The 24,303-nt window shown below is 44.2% G+C and overlaps 1 protein-coding gene across 1 annotated transcript in view; it reads right to left on the reverse strand.

Moving 5' to 3' along the window:
* ARIH1 (ariadne RBR E3 ubiquitin protein ligase 1) overlaps positions 1-24,303 on the reverse strand; it is an 87,402-nt gene that overhangs the window by 46,385 nt on the left and 16,714 nt on the right. Inside the window, exon 2 of the mRNA XM_014604473.3 lies at positions 6,893-6,960. Within this exon, the coding sequence (XP_014459959.2) occupies positions 6,893-6,960 (68 nt within the window). The remainder of the gene's footprint in view (positions 1-6,892; positions 6,961-24,303) is intronic.

A 24,303-nucleotide genomic window follows, 5' to 3' on the forward strand; every position in this document is an offset into this window, starting at 1 on the left:
TCTGTCCATACACCTGTGACAAGAGCCGGTTTTGCGGGCAGGGGCGTGCACAGAGGAGATTACAGCTCCGACATGGGACCCAGTCCTGTGCTGTCACCACCACCCTGTGATCCTGGGACCTCCATGGAGTCTGGCTGGGACCTTCCCAGGCAGGGCGCAGCCAGGTGGACAGGATGGGGCTATGGGCAGGGAGCTGTGCCTGGGATCACAGGGCACTGACAACACAGGACCGGGACCTAGGGCAAAGCTGTGATCTGCTCCCCACACTCCCCTGCCCTCAGAACCTATGCCCATTTCACAAGCCACCACAATGTTCAGCTGGAGCCTTTTTATTTTAAATTAACGCTTTCATTAGAATTTAAATAGTGTGGAAGCATTTCAACTGGAACTGCATTTTTTTAGTCTTTCAAAGGCCATCTTTTTTAAAAATTAAGCCTAACTTGATTAAAAGCATGACCAATGTAATCCAGAATATTTAAAGGGCAACTTCTACAAATCTAAATAAAACTAAACAATGTTAAGGAACACTAGAAGTTTTCCCCTGTCCTCCACCTCTCCCCAACAGAAAATAAGACTACCTTAAGAGTTTGTTCCTTCATTGTTATGAGTCAAGCACCTAGTACAAGGAACTAGTTGAGGCTGCAGCTAAATCTAACGTCATTGAAGCATTTAGTATTAAAACTGTAGAATTAAATAAATTAGCAGCTGATTCATATAGGAAGTTTACTGCAAATGAAAGCTGCTGCTATTTTTCTGTTCAGTGGGAAAAAAATAGGACCTCTAGCAGTACGTCAATGGACCTAAAATGGAAAACCCAGCCTGACTTTCTGAACCCAGCCTAAGTTTATATAGCTGCCAGCCAAGACTGAAGATTCCAGCTTACAATTTTATTTTTATTTTTTGCTTTAAAATCATTAAGAAAGCAGAATCCCACACTGCAATTTTCATAATCTTTAGGAGCTGCACTGAATTTATAATTGTGATAAAGCATATTCCATTTTATTGTCCAAGAGTGATGTAAGGCAACTGACTGCTTCACAATATTTCCATGCTCCATATGTGAACAAAGTTTAACTCAGAATGGCCCAGAAAGATCTGAACAATGGCCTAGCTCTGTGCTGAGGGACAGTTTAGGTCAGTGAAGCCAACGCTTTTGGGAGGTGTCACAAATTAAAACTCCATGCCCTCCCCAGGTGCCACTCTTAACCCCCTTCCCTTGCCCAATCTGCTGCTCTGCTTTCTGCTCCCTGCCCACCTCCTCCCTGATCTGTGCACCACACACACAGGCTGCCCATGCCACTTGAGGCACTTGTGCTGCAGGTTGGTCACCTCTGGTTTAGGGTTTTGAAAGTGGTTGGTGGCATCTAATATCCTTCACTGCAGTCCAGCTAGTCTTCAGAAATAGAAAGATTTGATAAAAGGCAAAATGAGGAGCACAGGTGAGGTCTTCAGCTTTTGATGTCATCAGGCTAGGCACACAAGGTATCATTTGGAAGATCTTGAACCTTAAAGGCTCCTTGTACATGTGATGGGGGATTAGGTTCCCCTAAATTGAAGTGGTGTGTTTTTAATTGTGACAATTAAAAATACCTCATCATTTCAATTTAGGGGCTTCCAGTCACTGTTATGGCGAGGGGCCCGATCCTTTTTCTTTTTTTGGTGGAGCCTGCCTGCGGCCAGGGGATAAGCTGCCAGGCAGGCCCTGAGCTACAAGGGAGCCCTGGGCCTTCCCTCCACAGAGACGGTGCCCCCCAGGGCCACCTGGGTGTGCTACTAGCAGGTCAGGTGCTGACTTTAAGCTGGGGTAGCACCTGGCCCAATAGCAGCTTGCCTGGGCAGCTCTAGTGGGCACTGCCACTGGAGGAAAGGACCAGGGCTCCCCACAGCCCAGATGCTGCCAGAAGCTCCCCCCCAGCTGCGGGCAGGCTCTGCTGGGGAAAAAAAAAAAAGAAAAAAAAAATAATAATAAAAGGACCGGGCCCCTTGCCACTTTTTTCTTTCCCCACGCCAGGGCTTCTAGCACCCTGTGAACCTTCTCCACCGCCTTCCTGCCTCCTGGGACCACCCAGGAATGGGCTGGCTTGCCCCTGGGCCCATGCAGAAAGGCAGCAGGGGAGCAGCTGGGTGCACTAGAGACACGCAGGGGGTGCATGTGCACCCCCTAATTGGCCACAGTTGTTGCTTAGGTGATGGGCGGGGGGGGGGGGGGGGGGGGGGGGCGGACGACGACGACAGGCAGGAGCACCGGTACCCCCCTTCAAGCCATGGCCGATCTCTGCAGCTGCTTCCAGAAGCAGCCACAGCCACTCCTGGAAGCAGCTGCAGCGATCAGCTATGGATGAACAACCTCTGGGCAATGAGATCTGTCATGGGGGGCCTCCCCATCCCAGCCAGCAAGACTGGTTTGGGGGGGGGGCCATGTGCCCCCCCGACTAAGGGAGTACTAGTTGCCCATGGCTGGGTGTGCTGGCAGCCAGAGAATGTGATGGGGATGGTGCATGGGGTGCTGTAAGTCTACCAAGCCCAAGCTTCCCAAAGCCCGCTCAGGCTTCCAGCACCCCATGCACCGACCCCACCACCTTCTCTGGCCACCAGCATACCCAACTGTCCTCCTACCTCCTCCCCATGATGCCCCAGGGGCAAGCTGGGTGTGCTGGCAGTCAAAGAAGGCAGTAGGGACTGTGTACAGGGTACAGGAAGCCCAAGAGGGCTCATGGATGGATGTATCACTGCAATTTATTAGGTAGTAAACTAAAATACATCAGGATGTGTTTTAGTTTGCTACATAAAGTCATTTACATCCAATGAAACTGCTAAAAAGGGCAATTTCCCCACGCATACAAGTGCCCAAAAAATCTACATCCATCTCCCTGGAAGAGTCAACTGGAGAGGGTGTCACAGATGTGGCTTTTCCCAACCATGACATACATGGAAATGATGGAAGATGATTCAGCTGCAAGTGTTTTCTCTTTCTTCTTTTTAAGAGGTATGAACTCATTCTGTATATGCTATTTTCCTGTCAGAAGCTGGGTTCACTGATTAAGCTATTAATTCAGCACCAATATCCAACCACAATGACAGCATGAGTCAAAAGTTAAAGAGGCTGGAATAAGGAAAGAAGGGAAGGACAGACCTTGTGTAAGTCTCAGAACAAAAGTATATACATAACATGAGACACCAAAACTTTCCTGCTAGGCCTAATATTTCCTTCCACACAAGCCTCAATTCTCCAGTAAATGCTTTTTAAACACCAAATTTTGCTTACAGACATCTGAAAGACAGTGAATGCTTAGTCACTGGATAGGATGTTCTTTGGCTGGGGATGATGTCTTGACAATATGTATTCACATAATCTGCTGAAACATTTTATATCATTCAAGCAAATTCCTGATGTGATTTAGATTCTGCATCATGGCATGCGATTAAAGAGCTAAAAAAGTGCTGCACAGATATAAAATTAGCTTGTTCAATATAGGATATGCATGACAATCACAGAATATCCTAAGGGATAGGGAGGGCTCTTCATATGCTAAGAGGCAAGATAAATTTTCAACCATGTCACTGATTCTCTGATTGTAACTAAAAATATTTTATAATTACTAATGTCAACAGGATGTGGAAGTGCTAAGCACTATAAAAAAGGACAAGCCCCTTATTTAGGGTGCTTTATTTCACTTCAAGCTGTAGGGCTAGTTTTTAAACTTTACCTGTTTATGCTAGTTTATAAGGAAAAACAGCCTTCTTTGAGCTCACCACCTCTGTACAAAGATGTGTAAATGGACAACATATGGAGAATTCCAAGATTTAAAATGATATTTGAAAGGGTTATTTTCTTAAAGAAACATTTAACAGAAATCAACAAAATGCAAATTGCATTTGCTCTCCTTGGACAACAAACATTAGTTTCATTTTCTCTCATCTTCACCAGCACAATGTTCCATTAGGACTTGCCGGAAAACAAATAAAGGTAAGACAAGACAAGAATTTGTATTTTATTAACCAAATCCTAAACCCACGGATTTACTAGCTGGCTACATTTTCTAAAATGGAAACTTGTTATGGAAGATGAGCTTTGGAGCTAGCTCCTGGCTTTGTTTTCAACTCTGCCACAATGCTTCAGAGCCTGACTGCTCAAAGGATCCTATCTTCTCCTTCATATTGTACCCACACAGCAACAGCAATATACAAAAGTGTTCACACCAGGACCTTGGCATAAAAAGAATCCGTCAGGTTGTTCTCTATGAAGAATCAACTTTAAAAAAAAAATCTTCTCTAGACTCCCACTCCTTAGCTTGACAAAACAGAGCTTTAGTGCAATGCTGCCAAGCTTGTGCAAATGCTTTTCCAGGGAGACAAGGCTGAGCACCTGGGAAAAATTGGCTTAGTAGGAAATACTACTGACATTTTGTTGATATTGGGCAAAGACATTAAATGCCAATGGTTAGTTGTTATGCACCTCGTGTACAGGCGTCATTCTGAAGTTTTGTGCAAATCCTTGAGTTGGTGAAATCCTCTTAAAATTAATGCTTAAAGAAGTCACAGTGTTCCTTTCATCTCACCCGTGGCCTTCCATTCTCAAACTGATGCTACTGGTCTTATAGTAAATAAGCTAGGTGAGAAAGCCACAAAGCAATTTTAAGTGACTGCTGGTGCTCCAAAGAATGCCTATAACACAATAAAAATCTTTTCCATAATTTCAACTTAACCTCAGAAACCTGTGCAGCTACACCGAGATAAAAAACCTCAACATCAAATTTCAGAGATAACTAAAGCTTTAGCTATACACCTTACCTTCACTCCCTTACCACTGACCTATTATATATACACACGTATATACAAATTTATAGCTACTGAAAGGCCTGCTGCCCTGGAAAAAAGCTATATCAGGACTCCTGAACTGTAAAAACCACCAAAGGATGAAAAAAAACAACCTAAAGCCCACCTTCTAAACTGATGGATCACAGACCCCATAATATGGCTCGTGTGTCATACAAGACCCTGACTCAGCCCACTATATGGGTCTGATGTCTGCTAACATTACCTCTCCCATTTATCCCAAGAGAGACTACATGTCCCCACCATATACCAAGCTACTTTCATACATCTAGTAATACACCTAGGAGCATCCTACCACCTTATGTTCCTGAACAACCTTAAAAGGCAAACCAGAGACTCCACTGTAACCAGTAGATACTGGAAAAAGTGAGCCTATAGGAAACCACAGCATTGTATATATACACACACCACTGAAAAGTTGCATTTTTTCAGGACAGATGTCTAACTTTCTGACCAACCCAGCTATTGGCCTAGTACCAGGACAAATGTGTCACTAACCAAATTGCTCGATTTGAGCTTAGATAATCAGCAGCAGTAAAATAACTTAGGAAAGTCTTACCGCACTATAGACCATACAACAGGGGTGGGCAAAATGGTGGATCCAGCTGGCCTCCATTTCCCAGTAGCTCCTGCCCATGTTGGTTTCCATGGAGACCCCAGCAGCAGCAGGGGGCTAGGGTTTCCATGCAGACTGGCCCCATCAGTGCTGGCAGGGTGTGCAGCTGCACAGGAAGGTGCTCCGGGACCGGGATCTCGCAGCAGTGGCAGTGTACAAGCAGCAGATTGCAGTTCTGCCCTGGCTCTAGGCTACATTATCACCACAAGATCCTGGCCCTGGAGCAGCTCCCCACTAAGCCATGCACCCTGACAGCACTACTGCAGCCAGTCTCCATAGAAACCCTGGTCCTGCACTGTCACAGGCCTGCCGCTGCTGGGTTCTCCATGGAAACCAGCTGCAGCGATGCAAGCAGGGTCTGCTGGGAAGTGGAGTCGGCTGTGGGTCCAATTCGGCCAATAGGCCAGACTTTGCCCGCCTCTGCTATACAAAGATATTTATTTCCATACACAAATGACCTCATACTGGGCACATGTTTTTGAGCCAAGAAGTTAAAGGAGGGCTATACCAGTTAAATCTCTGGCCAGGAATAACCCAAGATTCAAGTTGCCACTCCTTCCCATAAAAAGTGAATAGTTTAAAAGAAAAAAATCAATAGAAAGAAGTCTGGCACATATACCACTGCCCTGTATCAGTCAAGAGGAGTAAAATCTTAACCCAATTAATGAATGCTTCTAGCCACCTCAAAGCAATCATCAGACACAATGACTAACAGACCTCTCCACAAGGCACCCAACCCTGAAGATCAAATATTTGCAGAATCTTAGTAACATGTTCATGCCTGTTTCTATTGAGAGCATGTAGAAAAATTCCTAAGCCATACATGTACTGGTAAAGCTGAAAGGGATTCGAGGGATGGGAAAAGGCAGCCAACACAGGCACCTTCTCCTCGAAAGGGGTTTTTTTCAAGTGACAATTAAGTTTTGTAACCTACTGTGCAAAATAGAAAATGTCAAAACAAGGAGTGACCTTTCAGTAGTTGGTACATGCTGCTACGTAAACTGTTGTGACATCCCTGGCTTATCCAAAAGGTTCTCTTCATATACTAAGTATTAGGGCTGTGCAAAGCTTCGGTCCCTGATTCGATTAGACAGAGATTCATCCTGTGGGATGCTCCATCTGCCCCAGCATCCCAGCGTTCACAAGCTGTGCTGGTACCTCAAGGTATGTAGAAAAATACTTAAAGCTGTGTCTATGGTTAAATTGCTGATTCTCTGAATCAGCATCAAATCTTCAGATTTGGCTGAACCAAATCAAGGACAGTGATCCAAATCAACTAATCGAATCATTGTCCCCGAATCAGGCCGAATCTGAATTGAATAGGGCCCATTTTGCACACCCCTACTAAGCATTCATATAATTATCACATCAAGCCAGTAAATCACCACACTTGTGGGTTTTAACAGAAATGTGTCCATTATCTAAGAGGCATCTGCTTACCTTTCCATCAGCTTCTCTTTATCCCAGTTGAAATGGCTAAGAAGTATTCTGGTGATAGTTGCTGGATTCTAGGGAAAGAAAATAATGAAAACCAGTTAACAAAACAACACATACTCTAAGCCAGTCCGCTGGTGACCAGGGACCAAAATAAGACCATAAATAAGCACAGGAAAACTAACTGTTTGACAAGTCCCATTCCTCATTTTTTAAGCACGCTTGAAAGTAAAATATGATGGTTTTAAACTGATTTTAAACATTCAACCACAAGTAGTAAAATACAAATAAAATGAGAAGGGCAGATCTGTAGACTTAATGAGCCACCACAGCAGCCAACTTCATGACATCTAGCATTTATAATAAAAGACAAGCCATTTGTAAAATTAGGTCAAACTGGCTTTGAAAGCAACAGTTGTACCCGGAATGAAAACCGAATGAGAAAACAAAAAGGCACAGGGTTGTTTGTTGTGGCCATCTGAAGAAATAGATGTAGTGCTACACAGAAGAGATCAAAGTCAGGACGTTCTCTAACTTAGGACCTGGAAGAAATGGCAAATGGCATCCTTAGCACCTGTCTCTGCCAAAAGCTTCATGAGTAACTCAGCCAAAGGCTGAAAGCTGTCACTTAAAGGTGGGAGTTTCCTATTTGTAAAATGAGAATACTGTATCTGTTCCAATATATCTGGCTTGTATACTTTTCTGGCCAAGGACGGTTTAACTTGGTATACTACATAACCATTGTACAGTGAGGTCAGCCAAGGCATTGAAGTAATACTAAAATACAAGTGATAGAAAATACTTGGGGTGCACTGACAGAGATTTTTTGGGCTGATACCAATGGCTGATTTTGAACAAGCCATATCAGCTGATACCGATCAGATTCTGATATACAGCCGGGCAGTGTGGACAGTGGCGTCCAGCTGGTAAGTCTGGTGTGGGGAAAGGGAAGGGGTAGGGGCAGGCAGTGTACAGCCGGGGCAGAGTGCAGAATGGAGCCATCAGCGGTTCGTTCAGGAGGCACACGGGGAGGGCAGCTCCTGCTGCTATGCGCACCCTGGTAGGGCATGGGGCGGAGGGTGCCCCCAGACAGGATCTGCATGCAGGGTGAGGGCAGGCTGGTGCTGTGGGCTGGGGCCAGGGCAGCACTGAGCTCTTCCCAGTGGGGGGCTGGACTGGACTGCACTCTGGGCAGGCCGATCCGATATGGTGCTCCTCTAGAAAATACTAAAAATTGAGAGGAGCTACAAACCACTGATAAAAATTCCCAAATAATTTGGAAAAGTTAGTGATAAAGGCCTGACAGAAATTAGTTTTTGCTTGTTCATGTTTAGTCAGGAGGAAAGTTTGTATATCGAGGTCCAAGGCTGGTCATGTGGGAAGGGAAGTATAATGAAATGCCTAGTCCCTTCAGCAATAGCCAAGATATGCTTTCAGGTACTCGGGCTCCAAGACAGGAGGTCAGCCTCTGTTCTCAGTGTGCACATGCTTGGCAAAAGCAGCAGGCACTGCGGGAATGCACACGCCTATTTGGCTAGACTTGACACCCACATCCAAGTTTGTATTTTGGGGTGACAGCCAAAAGGAAAGGATGTAGGACAGGGCTCTTCCTTGGTGTAACTTCAACAGGACAATGGTTTTCAATGGGCACTAATATAAAGCTGGAACATAAGGTGCCTCAGCTATTTTTTCCCCCCGAGACCTTTGAGTTAAGGCTTTGTAGGACACACTGCTCTTGCCTCAATCTCCCTCTAATTGAGACCCCAGATAACAGCAGAATGCCACAGTTCTGCTACAGCCACACAGATCACATAACTAGACAACACCACAAGCACAGGCCTAGTAACAGCAGCTCCTCAGCATCATCTCGCTAAAAGGTCTGCCTCCTTAAAGGATTGGGAAGACTTTCCTCTGGACTCAATTTGGATAAGTAAAAACTAATCATTCTAACAACCTTTCTAAGTCATTTCATATTTTAGTTCCTAGCTGTGTCTGCATGCCTACCTGGATCCATTTGTTGTAATTTTTATTTGTATTACAGTATCGCCCACCCACAGTAGGTAACCATGTTATTGAATCATTGCAACTTTTTGACTTAGCCATTTCCTCTAGCATTTAAACCAATCTCAATACCCAAATAGATTCTGCCTCCAGACTACCTGGAGTACACATGGCAATTCCAGTACCTACAATCACTAAAAGCTTTTATTTCAGAAAAATCATTCCCCCTCCATTTCAGCAAACTATATCAGATAAATGCCCTACAAGGATCACTTCAGCTAGTCACCATCTCAGTACCTTCACATTTAAAAATAATAATGAAGTGCAGTGATTTAGACCAGGGCCAGCCCAAGAAAACTAAACACATCTCAAACAAGAAAGCATGTAGCTCTTCACAAATGTAAGCCTGGAATATTTCCTAATATCTCCCCCCCCCAACCCCCTCCCAAAACAAAAACAAAACAAACTGTCCCTATGATTTGCCAAAAGGATGCAAATGGAAGAAACATTTTCTTAAATTATTTTTTCCTACTGAAAAAGGATGGTCTTAATTACCTTGAAATTCCCCAACTACCCACTGCAGCTTTTTGTTTGGCCCGCTGAAATTATTTCTGGAAGTACCTGTTAAAGCACTTGAGACCAACAGGCCACAGAGTCAGCAATCAAAGTTATGACGTACGTGGAGCACAGCAAACAAGGGAAGGTAGGATAGCTTTATGGGTCCAGAAGCAGGAGATGCCTGCCTTTTGTGACAGCTGCTATGCTGTGTCAAAAGAATGAGCATGTTTGTAGCAATTTTTAGTCAAATGTTTGAATACAAACAAAATCCTTTGATGAGAGTATTGCTTAGACATACTTTAACAGTAAATATTTTGATAAATAGACTAAAAAGGGACTAATTTTTATTTGTGGCTTCTGCAGGTTTCCTACTAAAGACTTTCCACTTCTAAGAAAGTCTCCCAGTGGTACAATACTGCAATGTCACAAAGAGATGGGCCACGCCAGCGTATACCCTGATACACAGGAGGGCCACACTGTGGTCCTAGTACACTGCAATATGACCATGGTGAAAAAACAATGACTTAAAACAGTTAGGCTTCAGCTTCCCATAATTCATGATTGAGCGGGAGCAAGCTTTCTAAGTAAAAAAAAAAAGAGAACAAGTTCCTACCAGACTTAAAGAGCTGGGTTATTTATTGAGAGTCTGTGTCAAGAATCAAAACTTAGCTGGCTGTTTTTTTGGTTGTGGGTTTGTTTGTTTGTTTTTGGGGGGGAGGGGCGTGGGGTTGATAAGGGAAATGAAATATTACAATTTAGCACTGTCAATACAGAAAGGCAATCAGAAAACCTGTGTCAGTTAAGACAAGCAAAACAGTTTTTAAAGAGTCGCATCCATATTAGCCACAGCTGAACAGGTAAGTATCAATCTGACATTAAGGACTGCTCTTTCTTAAAGTAAGCATCTGCTTAATGCAGAAAATTCAATCTGTATAACTGGTATCTCACCATACAGTTTGAAGATAGTCCCTTTTCATGTTGACGCTCTATTGCACAAGCATATTTCTAACCTTGCCACTACTATACGAGTATGTGCATACACGCTTTTAGACTTCTACTCTGTAAAATGAACTGAACATTTACAGAATAACTGAACATTGCTGTATTTGAAACCTCTATGCTGTATCATCTTGCTTTCTATTTCCATACTAGCAGAGTCGCTTCTCTTGAATACAAGATGATAATCTTTTGCAGCAAATACTTCTGGTGCTACAAATAAACAAGCTGTCATGCTGCAAAGATAAAGATTATTACTTGGTTTGAAGCAGCATCAGCAAGTGGGTTGTAAGAATGTCTCCTGTTTACAAAAAAAAAAAAAAAAAAAATAACCAAATAAAAGCAACAGGAAACAGATGCCAAGCAAGGGAGAGACTAACATGTTCAGAGGCTAGATTGTGTCTCGAACAATGTTTGACAGCCAAAATAGCAGATCTAATTTACCACATAAAACCAGCCCCTTATTATATTTTACTATGTTCAAGCTTAGGAAGGCAACCTACAGCTCACAAATCAGCCAGCCTGTTGATATCCAGATAGTAAAAGAAACTTAAGGAAGAGGAAAGCAGCCATCTTGCCGAAATACATTTTAACAGCACTTTCAGGATTAACTTTGACAACTCTCTAGTAGAATGCACTTACACTGAAACTCTGCCTTCAGAGAAGAGGAACAGAGTTCCTAATTACTTCAATGAATTCAAACTGTCACTTGACTCAAGTTTCATTTTTCTTTAAATGGATTTGACTGAGCTGTTTCTTCCTGGTGTACACATACAGCAGCAAATAGCAAGCAAAGGCAAAGAGAAGCCATGCAGATAGATACGAGCAAAGAATGAGCATCTCAAAAAAAAAAAAAAAAAAAATGTAAAAAATCCCTCAGGGTATGAACACATTATTGCACATCACCACGAGGTAAGCTGGGGCATGAACTTATAAGCACATCTACTACTTCACAGTAACCGCCCACCATAAACATGCTCTCATGCTGCAGTACAATGTGAGGTAGATGCTCTTTAATAACAGTGAAGCAAACTCTCCTATCTACCCTGGAATAAAGCATGCGCAAGAGTATCTAATGCAGAATAGCTGACGCATTTAAGTTCATGCCCTAGCTTACTTTGCGGTAACCTGTGCCCATACATTTTAGAAGAAAACAACAGCGAACAAAAGGGGAAAAAAAGCTACTTAGGATGTTAAACATCTGTGCCTTTGCACAAGATTCAATTTATTTTGGCTACCAAATAAAACCTTCATCAGTACTGATGGCCACCACTTCTGTGCTTCTAGATGGAAAGGAAGATCCTTCTCTCTTGCAGAGAAATAAGAGATGCTTGTTAAAACTATAAATATAACTGTGACCTCGTTTTAAAGAGAAATTAAAATACCAATTTAAAGCTGGCAATGCTTGTAAACAGTATTAATGGATGAATGCCATTGTGCAGTATTGAACCTGCTTTGGCATTCATCTTTTTCAAGATAAGTTTAACCCTTTCATTATAGTCAAAGACGTAAATTGAAAGATAGCATCTCACTGGGAGAAACCTGTTCTCATCTGACTGTTCAGTACAGATAAATAGCATTTAACGAGCAGTTCATTTCAAACAGTTCCCTAAACAAAATTCTTTCCACCTTCCTAGGATGCAAAATTGGTGTTGTTTCTTTTTAAATCAAACTTGGTGTCCCCATCCCTCCCCCCCCCTTCATTTTGAATACTGCCATTACAGAGCATTTTTGCATGTAACAGTTTTTACATTTTATCAATTTGTATTACCAAAGACTTAAACGAGGTGGCAACTTTTTGCCTCTATGGGTCACATCCCTGCAGCCTCCCCTTAATCAACAGATGCAATGAAGGGAATAAATAGAAAGCAACAGGTGTTAGGACCCTGGGGATGCCTCCTCTGCCGCAGAAAATGGATAAAATGAATAATGCAGGCAACAGGAGCCACAGGACATCTCCTCCGCTGCTTGGGTTGGAGCTTGTTGCCGATTCCCTAAACCGCTGTGGACCAGATCTGGCTCATCCTGACTTAACAGCCAAGGACATACAAACCACTACTAAGCTTTGGTTGAACTCAAGGTGGTCAAACTGATCATGCTTTACTTGCACCATCATTTTCTTTGCAACTGATTGGTCCTACACAAATCACCCAGAGACCCCCTGAAATGCTGCCCCTCTCTGACCCTCCAAACTGGCTCAAGTACCTGAATGACAGGTCTCAGCTTTGTTCCACTGACATGCAGTTTGCAGGTCGGTTTTAAGTCTCTGGCAAAAGGCAGCCCACTGGTTTCCGAGCAACTGCACACTGAATGCACAGTTCTACCTGGCAATGACATACTGTATAAGCTGGTGAAACAATAAGCAGTTTAGAAACCGGAAATGCTTGAAACAGCTCACAAATGTTAAGCACCAGAGACATTTACTTTCCTAAAACAACACTACTGCACAATCATAGGAACCAATCTTTCTGGCAGGCCTGCCATAAGGAAAGCTGGACACCCTGCCTGAATACCACTCTGGATCCCCTTCCTGACTCGTATAGTCTGTTTTCAGCTCCTTGCACATCACAAAAAGTGGCTGCTCAGGCCACTTGTGGCCCACATGCTGTGGACTGGCCACACTTAAGTCAAAACAACCTCATATCTTACAGTAAAAATACTGCATTTACTCAAATATAAGATGCATTGTGCCCTCCCCCAATCAAAATGGGTTGGAAACCCCATATCTTCAAGTTGCATACAAAGCAGTGGGGGAGCAGGCGACTACTACAACTGTGACACTGGAGCCCAGGTCAGGGCCAGTCAGACACACAGCAGCATCCTGCCCCCTCTTCTGCCCATCCCCTTCCCTTCTCCTTACTGCCAGGTGCAGCTTGGCTCCAGCTCAGGCTGGGATCTCTCCCAGGCACAGAGCACCTGGAAACTCCTTTCCCTGCCCAGCCAATCAGCAGCACCAACACTATTGCGTTGCCTGCCCCACCAATCCACAGCGCTAACACAGCTGCATGGCCAGGCAAAGGCTGAGCTTCCATGTGCTGTGCTCTAGGATGCAGCAGCATCTGACAGTGTGGGGAGGAATAAGCAAAGTGGAGGGGAGGGGGGGCAGGGAGGGGTTACAGGAGTGAGGTGGGCCAGGAAGCCTCCAGGGAGAAGAAGTGAGCAGGGCAGAGGGCAAGAGCCACAAAATGTAGAAGATTTCCAAATGATTGGAGAAGGGGGTCATCCCTTATTCAGGGTTATCCTTTATTTAAGTAAATACAGTATTTAACCAGTATCATATTTTTTAGTCTTGGAAAGCTAAGTGGAAATACTTGCTACCATTTGAGCATGGGCAGCTCCCTTATCCTCAGAAGTCTCCCACCAGAAAAAAAATCACTAATCTGTCTCAGTCAAGTATCCAAGTCAAGCCATTGACTAAATGTAGCATTGCTCTTGGTCCTCAATATTCATAGGAAATTTTACCCCTCTTTTTAAGTGGCTTAACCACTAAGAAGCCAAACTCATTTATGTCTGGCAATTGGAGGTGAAAATATACAGGGTAGCAGTGAGTCTTGATGAAGCTTTGTCTGCCTGGGCACTTTCATGAGCTCTGTTCTCAACCACCACTTGCCAACCATTCACAGGTCACCAACTCAATGACGAGAGGGGCTTCGGGACACCCAACTGCCACGTTACACACCCCTCCATTACTCTATTTATGTTACTGATGTGTACCAGTGCCAACAAGAGCAGCTCAGGAACTAGAAGCATCCCATTAAAGTCTTATAGTTTCCAACTAGGATAGTAAAGGTACTTCTATTTCTGGCCACTTCTCTCTAGAAGGCAACAGCTAAGTGCCACAGAGCCACAAAGAAAGGAGGACAACTGGCAGAAAACACAAATCATAGCTACCTGTTTCTCTTGGTTAGAGCATCTGAATGCAACTTTCCACTGCCACCCACAACAACCAAGTCATCTGCACTACCACCCACAATAACCAGGTCATCTATACTATTTTAGCTTCCCTGTCCTGTCTCCCTCCACCCCCTACACACATCCCTGAATTAGAGCTTAAACATGACATTCACTTGCTGGTCTATGCATTTAGACAGTCTTTCAGAATTAATCATAACACAACACTGTTAAGGTCCAACTAGTATTTCAGATGTACTGTGACACCTTTAGTTATAAAAGAAAACATTTACACTTATGGAGGGCATACAGGATACCCCCAGGCACAGGACAACCAAGTTCCTTCACTCTCAAGCTTATTAACAAAATTCAGTACCCTTTATGGATTCCTTTTTTACAGATGAAAAGATCTAGCACTTGAATACTAAAAGAGAAGATTCTTGGAAGTGTGCAGATTACTAAATAAAGGGGTTCCTGGAATTGGCTTAAAATATTCCACCTAATAATCCTTAACATACTAAAAATGTCAGCTGCTTGGCCACCATGGGTTCCTGCAGCTTCATTTTCCCCTTTCCTTTTGGATTGCCAGTTTATCATCCCCCTTTCTTAAGCTATGTTCTATTCTCTGCCATTCCACCAAGCCCATGTTTCTCCCAGTACCAGCTACTTGCTGGTCTTCCATAAGTCTGTCCTTGTAACCCAGGGGTGGGCAATTATTTAGGCCCAACATCCACATAAGGGAGATTTGGGGAGCTGTTGCAGGCTGGGTTAGCACTCCTGCCCCCACACACCCCCCAACAACTCAAACCTCCTTATGTGGAATGGGGCTAGGGGCATGGAGGGATGGGGCTAGGGGCAGGGAGGGGGAGCTGGTGTGGGCATGGGTGGCAGCTTCAGCCTCCGGCCCACCCTTCTACCCCAAGAAGGGGCTCAGGCAGACGCCCCAATCCCCAGCGTAAAGCTGCAGGGCCGTGCTGTAGGTGTCGGACGGTTGGGGGGTTGAGGGGGAGGGCAAGGAAGGGAGAGACAGAGAGGTGGACCTGCTCTTGATAAGCAGCAGTGGGCTGGTGCTAGGTGCTGGCCAAAAGCAGGACCCAGCAGTGGGCACACTCACTGCTTCCAAGGCCTGTCTGGCTGTGGCTACCCAGAACCCGTGCTAGGCCTACCCTGTGGCTCCTCGCCGCTGCCTCCACTCTGCTATCACCTCCACGCTTCCCCGGGCCTGCAGAGTGGTGATAGCAGCAGCAGAAAGGAGCTGTAGGGCAGTCTTGGAGTGGGTTCCAGGTAGCCGCAGCCAGAAGGGCCCCAGAAGCAATGAGCACCACTCACTGCTGAGTCTTGTTTTTGCCCAGCACCAGCCGCTGTCACTCATGAGCAGGGCTGCCTTCCCCCACCCCGAAAAAAAAAAACCAAAACAAAACAAAACCTTTCTGCACCTACAGCATGGCCCAGCAGCTTACACCAGCTCCTGGTCTGTGTACCTGAAGCAGCACTGGGCAGGTGCCGGCATCAAATGCAGACACAGGCAACAGCTTCCCCTGGAGATTGGGGCACCCTCCTGGGTCCGCAGGTGATGCTGCTGCAACACTACACCAGCTGCAGTTCCAGGCAGTTGCCCCAATCCCCGGAAAGAAGCTGATCTCGGCATGCACTCAGCACTGCTTCTGGCACATGGGGCAGGAGTTGGTGTAAGCTGTGGATGGGACTGGAACCTGCCCTCCCCATAGCACGACACAGCAGCCAGAACTGCCAGCAGCCTACACGCTACATATGGCCTGTGGGCCATATTTCGCCCACCCATTTTAACCCAAGAACCTAAAAATTCACCCCTACTTCCCTGCTTTTTGAAACCCCAACCCCCTCCCAAAAAACCCAAACCAAAATGTTGTGCCATTCACACCCTGACATGCCCTCCACCCTGCCCCTCCCTTATCAGAACTTCTCCACCTGATACTTCCTCTGCAGCCATACATTTCATGGCATCTCCTGATTTGCCAGTCCTGAGTTGCCTCCAGTATGGATGCAAAGGTATGTTTTTGTCTCACTACTGCTACTTTAAAGGTCTTTCCCACTCCTTCAACCAACAATGCATCAGATATTTCAAACTACCCTCCAATTTTTGTATCTGGCTCTCTGCTCAGTTTCCTACACCAATTTCAACTTTGATGATGAACACAGTCTCATCCCTCAGCCTCCCACATTCTCATCCTCATTTCCTGAATTTACCCCTAACACATCAACCCTCCAGCTCATGCAAGGTGGAGGGAGCAGCTTTTCACTGGTACTGTGCTCTTTCCCCTGTCACAGGTCCATCTTTCCAGCCATTAATCTATATCATTATACAATACTCCTTTTAACTCTGTAGCTCTTAATCTCACCACTTTGTGATCTCAATCTAATCAGCATCAAGTATTCATCAGCCTAGCACAGCCTTCTCAAATGTTGCTACTCTATTCCCTCCAGCTCTACCTTCGGGCCCCTCATCCCCAACAGAGTCCTATCTACTAATAGGAATCCCAACCCTAGATCAATCTTATAACTGCATGGTTGCTATTGCTGTACTGTTGAATAACTATGCTCTCCAAGGAAACTTAATCTTGGCTGATACCCTCTGGAGTTGATCTAGCTGATCACCCGACTACAACTGCTTTTTTACCTAACTTTTCTAAAGGAATTCTACAATTTTAACTACACTGTTAGTACATCTCAGACACTCCAGCAAACATGTTTCACTCTCAATTTAAAACTTAAAATTGTCAAAAAATGTGCCCCCTCACAAAGGATGTTATCCCATTTCCTGTTGGTTTGATGACGTTACTCTGTCAGGCATTTAACCTGACGATCACTAACTCCTTCCCACCTAGATAGTTATACACATCCAGACCATAAAGAAAAATGTTGATACTACTTCTTCACTAAGGGGCCTTCTTTCAGCCCTCAAATTTGAGGGCTCAGAGCTTGTTCAAGCCCTTATTTCTCATTTCAATTACTGGAACCAATTCCTTCCTGACCTCTAAAAGCAACTCAGCTCAGTCCTTATAAGTTGTAGTCAGAATTCAGCCCCTCTGAACTTCTCCAATGGTCTCCTATCTTACCCAAGTTATGTCTGTTAAGATTTTCAAAGCCCTGCTAAAAACCTAAACCGTTTCCTTTTCTAATTTTTACACTGGCATAAATTCCATTAATATTAATATCAGTGCCCTTATCTGGGTAAAACACAGTATAGGGTGGCTCCAATAGCACCGCCTCAATCACCCAGCCTGCTTCCCAATGGCCACCAAAACAGCCATATTTATGAACAGGCAGAGCAGCAAGCATTTTGTTCATAACAGAGGACCCATGAGGATTGTATGACTAGGTTCAGATCCCACATAGTGACCAGATCTCATATCAGAGAGAATCCCAATTAGAACCTCGAGGAACTTTAGCACTACAAGGTAAGAAAAGATAGACCGACCCTCCACTGGCACATGGAGAGCTGAAACAGCAGGAAGGTATTTCTTGACACAGGTGACATAGTTATCTACATTCCAGTTTTGGCAGGCAGTCTAGGAGAACATTCCTCAACCCATGGGTTGCGCCCCAAAAGTGGGTTGCAAGAATATATGGAAGGGCTGTGAACAAACTTTAAAAGTGGATTCTCCTTTAAAGGAGGAAAAGATGGAAAACATGGCTTTTCCCTTGCAGGATGGCAGTTCCAGCCTGCAAGGGGCTGCTTGGGGCCCCATTGCCCCACACACCCACCATATGCCCCACACACTGGGGGCCTGAGGACAGTGGGTCAGGACTGGCCATCAATGTTTACAAATGGAGTGGGACAAATGGGTCCTAGGACAAAAAAAATGTTGAGAACGACTGGTCTAGGACAGTTGGAATGAAAGCCTCACAAAGAGAAGAAATCCACTTAGTAACAGGCAGAAACGTACTTCATTAGCCAGGTAAGCCCATCTAATAATCTTTCCTGGTGTGGATGAAAACATCCAGAAAACTAGCAGACTTGCTCTACTGCCAAGGGCCATCCATCATCTACCTTGAGAGACAAAGGGTATGTACATCCAAATGGGGTATTCCCCCTCCCACTGGGGGAGAGTAGGACCAGATGTAGCAGCAGACTCCTGCAAAGAACAACCAAAAACCATAACTGCCTCAGCCAGATTGACGCTGGTAGGATCAGCTGTGTAAATAGTAGACTCACACTGCACAGAATCAGAGAGGTAGGCAGAAGGCATCAGTCACCCTAATGACAGGACAAGTGAGGTTTCAGGACAAGGAAAGGCTTAGCTCTTCCCCTGGGGCAAGAAGGTGGCACTTACGTATTGCAGACAAAAACAAGGGTCACAGCTCCAGTTTGAGAAAACATCCGGTAGGACAAAGTCCTTGACCTCTCATTCATGCTGCATGCAGGGAGATCAATCTGCTTCCCTCCCCAGCCCAGGTATTTTAAAAGCCTGGAGGTGACTGATGCACCCATTCCAGAGGCTGTCCACCTCCTGTTAGAAGGGATGAGAGAAGAGATCTCTCACTGCCTTGTTTATTAATGTACGCCATCTCTCAATGCCATAATCTGGAAGCCCTGAAAAATGAAACATCTGTTCAGCTCTCTCTAGGCCATCATGAGCTCCAGGATGCCAAAAGGTCTTCCAATGTGACAGCAAGGCTACAAGACACTTTGCACCTGAAGGTTATTCACACATGGCCCCTCTAACAGGGCCCTTCCATCTGCTATGGTAGTCAGCAAACATTGGGATGGAAAAAACAAACAGGATGTTCCCCATCCCCAGTGCAAGGGGATTCTGTGGCTAATAAGATCTTGGTAAGTGGGAAGCTCAAAGCACACTCAGCAGGGACCAACCACATGGAGGTATGGTAGTGTACACACACACACACACACACACACACACACACACACACACACACTTTAAAGCAGGGGTGGCCAACCCACACCCAGGTTGTAACACCACACCCATGAAGAATTAAGCTGCACTTTAAACTACCTGGTTAGGAGTTTTGGAAAACCCTGTATGGGACAATCCTGAGATGGAGAAGACCCTTATTTCTAGTGATTACTGGGGCACAAGGACACCAGCAGCATTCAGTCCCCAGCATCCTGCAGAGATGCTTGTGTGAGGACATGAAATAAATTTGTCACAATATTTGGGGTCTGCTGATTGACAGAAAAGGGATGCAGTCCTGTTTCCTTTGATGCAGTAGAAACAGATTGCTTCCTCTTTCAGCAACAACTAAGCATTATCATTTCAGCAAGCTCCATTTCCAAATTCTCCCGTCTCATTTTATAGTTACAGTCAAAACTGCTCTGCAGCACTTCTCTGGCTTTTTTACCCTCTAAACACAAAGGCTGCAAAACCAAAGGCTTATTCTGCATACTTACCATCCACAGCCTCACCCAACAAGGCGTAGTTCTGATCCAACATGCACTTGGGGCCATCTACTTATCACCTGTAGCAATCTCTTGTGTAAAGGGGCTTAACTGCTTCTTCGGTTGAATACGGCAGAATGTCTGGCACAATCAACATTTTCATTGAGGTCTGACAGTCACCTACTGGCAATCTCACAAGAAACTTGCCTAATGGCCATTGTTAAAACCTTTCAGCTTAACGCTTACTTTGGTCCAATAATGTTTTTATTTGTGTTATGCCAACTGTCTCTTGGGAAAAGAACAGGATAAATAAACAGGAACCCCTTTCAACTGTCATCTTGCAAAACCAATATAAAAGACATGAGAAGGGCTAATATGAAGTCTGTACAAAGTTCAGAAAGGTTTTTCAAAGGCAATGTAAAACTAGATCTTGCTGAAAAAAATTAAGGAAGGAGCAGAATTAAAGCACAGATTTAGTTCTTAAATAGCATACACTTGAGCCCCTTATTGTAAGGGAAGAGCAGAGGTCTGTCATCGATAGGGGTGACCTAATTAAATCAAATTTATTGTACAGGATTCTATGCTTGGGCTGCATGCTTTCATTATCTTGGTGCCAGATTTATCTTTTGCCCATATAAGGTACCAAGTATCTGGTAAGTTCTCTCTTTTTCTCTTAGTAAGTTCTAACTCTTCTCTGTATTTGGCATTACCTAACCCTAATAGGAAGCCCCATAATGGTACAAACTGAGCAGATACATAACAAGAGTCCCTGCCCCAATCCAGAGAGGGAAATCCCAGAATTCAAGTCTTAGTCTAGTTTTGGCCTTAAGTATCACTTATAAAGCATCATTTCACTGCATGTTTATGTAAGGGACTGCTGCTTTGATGGAGTTCACCAGATTCATACTCCTCTACAAGGGAAAGAGTCCACCATCTATAGCAGTTGTGAACCACTAGTCTGACTGCACATCTTAAGTGGGAAATGAAAGATCAATGTGCAATGACAATGACCTCAAACTGCAGCCGAAACAAAAATTAGGCTGAAGACTAGGAAGTATTTTCTGACTATGAGGGTGGTTAAGCATTAGAGCAGGCAAGCTGGAAAAGCTGTAAACTGTGCATCCTTGGAAATTTTCATGAACAGATTAGACAGAGACTTGGCTGAGATGGTTTAGTCAGGGATGATGTTGCCTTGAGCAGAGGTCTGGACTAGATAACTTCATGAGGTCCCTTCCAGACCCACTTCCCTATGATCTGTGAAACGAAAGACTGAAGCTACATAAACTAGCAAAGGAAAACTATTTTTTTCACCAAAGTCTCACGGTGATGGATTCCCACAGTTGTCTATTACAGTGCTCCTCTGGACTCTGGAAAAACTACTTTAAGTTCTTTGTTCTCACTGGCACCGCCCACATGGCTGAAATTGGTGCAACTGCTTAGACCAATCCAAGCCACTCCTCAAAAGACTGGCAATGTTTACCCATCAGATGGTAATATCATGATCTCTGCCAGCTGACATTTCCAAAAACTACTGCAAGAGAAAAAAGGAACAAGCTGCGTGCAAATCTTGCCCACTGAAATACTTCCAGGACTTATAGTCGGGATGCTTCCATAAATTCCTTCACCCTAAAGATGGCAGCACTTTCCCTTCACTGTCATCCACAAACAAGACGGATTTAAGATGTTAAACTCCAGACTACTTGGTTTACCTACTCCATGGATAGCCTTTGTCCAGACTATATACTAAGCACCAATGCCGATTTGTTGCTATTACCATCTCCTGCATTTTATTAGAGCCTGAGGATGTGGCTAGCCCAAATGAAAACCCTCTAATGCAGAGGTACAAACTCTAGAGCATTCTTACTAGCTACTGAGAAGAGGCTGGATTCTAGAAATGTGAAAATCCTTCCATGGTTACCAGGTCTCCAAGACTGACTGCCAGGGTGATTCCATCTTAGGATGACTAAAAAGTAACTGAAGAATGAATATTGTTCTACAAACCACTGCCTCATCCCAAAGCTGTATGCAATAATGAGTACATCTTATAGAACGGCTCACTCTGGCTCCCATGAATCTCTCATATCATGAAAGAAGGTACAGCATGTGACTTTTGTTTTCTTTGTGCAACACTTACTTTTGGAATAAAGAGTACTGTTACCTAATCATGGAAAGAGCAGAAATGAAGGGGTGGGAGTTGAAGGTGGGGAAAGTCTCCAATCGTGGCATTTTGGGGGCATGGAAGATGGAAAAAGGGCAAATTTACTTTTGAGATAATGTTTATGGCAGCTGGTATCACAGGAAAATATGCTTTGAAAAGGATAAGGGAGTGTTTCCTGGATGGTATGAAGGGAGAGGATAAGAACAGGCCATTTTCCATGAAAGCTTTGCCAAGTGGCTCAAAATGTACAGCTTGTTTGCAGACAGACAATTAAGAACTACAGCAGAATGAGGAAGGAAGACCTCTATAGTCTTTCCTGAAGACAACAGCAACCCTCTCTGACTTACTGGTCTGAGAAAAATCACTACGAAACTTTTATTATATTGGAGAGGAACAGGAAGGTCCCTCAAGTTTTTTACTCCTTCAGACCTCAGAAAGGCAACTGATACTGCTTATAATTCACAGTGAAAAACGCTTAAGATTCTGCTCAGCTTAGCAGACTCTAAAAGACCTCTTGCCAATCTTAAACCTTGCAATCTCATGCGATGATGGAATCTCAGAAATCCAGCAACCTGAATGCTTAATTCACCTCTAGTTTTGGGCTTGAACCTGGAATACCTACTGCGTCATCATAGACTTGAACCTCTACAAAGATGATTTAAGAAAACAGGTCTAGTCCCAGGAAAGTGTGGTCCACCTGGAAAAGTGCTCACCACTTAAACAGAGTCACCTTTGTGCCTGATTAACTCCACTCAGGGACACCTATTACTGTTGGGACCTTCACCCCAACAGGCAGCCAGCACAATTGCTTAGTTCTTTTCCCTCTGCAGTACTCCACTCCCCTGACAGGAGATAACTTCATTAAGCTACGATCAGAGGATGGCTCATCCCCTGTGGTAACAAAATCAAGAGCTCTGAACTTCAGAAATGGCACTTCAAATGCATACGTGGTACGTGATGAAGTTATCATCTATTACTTTATGGGTAGGCTTGGCAGGATTCTTTTTTAAAAATCGACAGACATCAAATTTCACCTGACACTCTCAGACTGATGGAAAAAATTCTGTCTGTATCATTTAAATTTACATAAAGGAGACGTAAAAAAAAACCCTTAAGATTTGGGACAAAGGTATAGAAATCTGGGGCAGGGGGCGCTGCATGTGCACGCACACACACCAGTAGTGGTTGCTGCAGAAGCTGAAGGCCATGCTGGTAAGGGTGTGCTGGGAGGAGGGGCTGAAGTGGGGGTTGGAGGAACCTGGCCCCCACAGGATTTTGACCCCTGCCCCAATCATACAGGGCTCCATGGCAATTTGGCCACTGCTCTAGCTGGTACTCAAGCAGAGCAAGGGGCCAGTGGCATCAGGCTCCTGGGTGCTACCAGCCCTGCCCCTTCAACCCCTCCTTCTCAGCACAAGGTTTACCAGCATGGCCCCCAGCTCCTGCAGTGGCCACTGTGTGTGCATGAATGTGCTAAATCAATAAAAATCAAAACACGCCCCTAACTGTGTGCAATCCTGAAAATTTCAAATCAATAAAAATCAAAATAAATGCTTAAAAATAAACATTGATTTTAGCCACTGAAGTAAAAAAAAAAAAATCAAATTATGCTAAGCCTATTTATGGGTTTGCAATCTTAAATGTTAAAAGAACATTTTGTTACAATTCTTGAACAAGGGAGGCATACAATTATGGAAGCAGTAACATTGTTACACATTTGCCATTAGTAATAATAGTATTAGACTAGCACCCAGAATCCAGGTGGTAAATCTTTCACTTACTGTTAAACAAAAGCCTTTAAAAGAGATCTCAAGTAACAATCTTGTGTAGTTTCCCAATTATAGTTTCTCATATAGTTATCAATATACTGTTAAGAGTCTAAACAACAATACACTCAGAGCAGCACCAAAAATGTTTGTGAGGGGGAAAACCCACAAAGTAAAACTGGACTACTATTTCAGATTTCAAAAAGTAGTAATATAATAAACCCTCTGGTATCCCAGCTTGGCCCAGACCCCTCTCTAAATGGACAGTGCTGTAAGCAAACCCAGACACTGGCGTCTACACATACTTCTAGGCTAAATGAGTCTGGGCAGCAAACAGTCACTGCTTTGAGCCCTGGATCTTGTACGTGCATGCCCACCTGCAGATCTCTTTTAGGAGCAGTGGGTCACTGATATTTCAGCCACCATGGACCCTGCAACCAGTACTCCCATATTCTCCACCCTCCAGGTGCTCATACACATTTGCCTAGAGTTTGAGTTCATAGGTGGGTGCTCAAGCTTCTCAAATCAACCCTTCAGGGACTGCCACAGAGAAGAAAGCAATACAGGGTAAGTAAAGTAATTTCTCATGCCTTAACCAGGAATGGACAGTTCATAGTAGGAAGACAAAACCCCAAATACATTTCTTTTAGATTAATCCTACCTCCTTCTC

This window comes from Alligator mississippiensis, chromosome 11 (assembly GCF_030867095.1).
Source record: "Alligator mississippiensis isolate rAllMis1 chromosome 11, rAllMis1, whole genome shotgun sequence".
NCBI classification, from domain to species: Eukaryota; Metazoa; Chordata; order Crocodylia; family Alligatoridae; genus Alligator; species Alligator mississippiensis.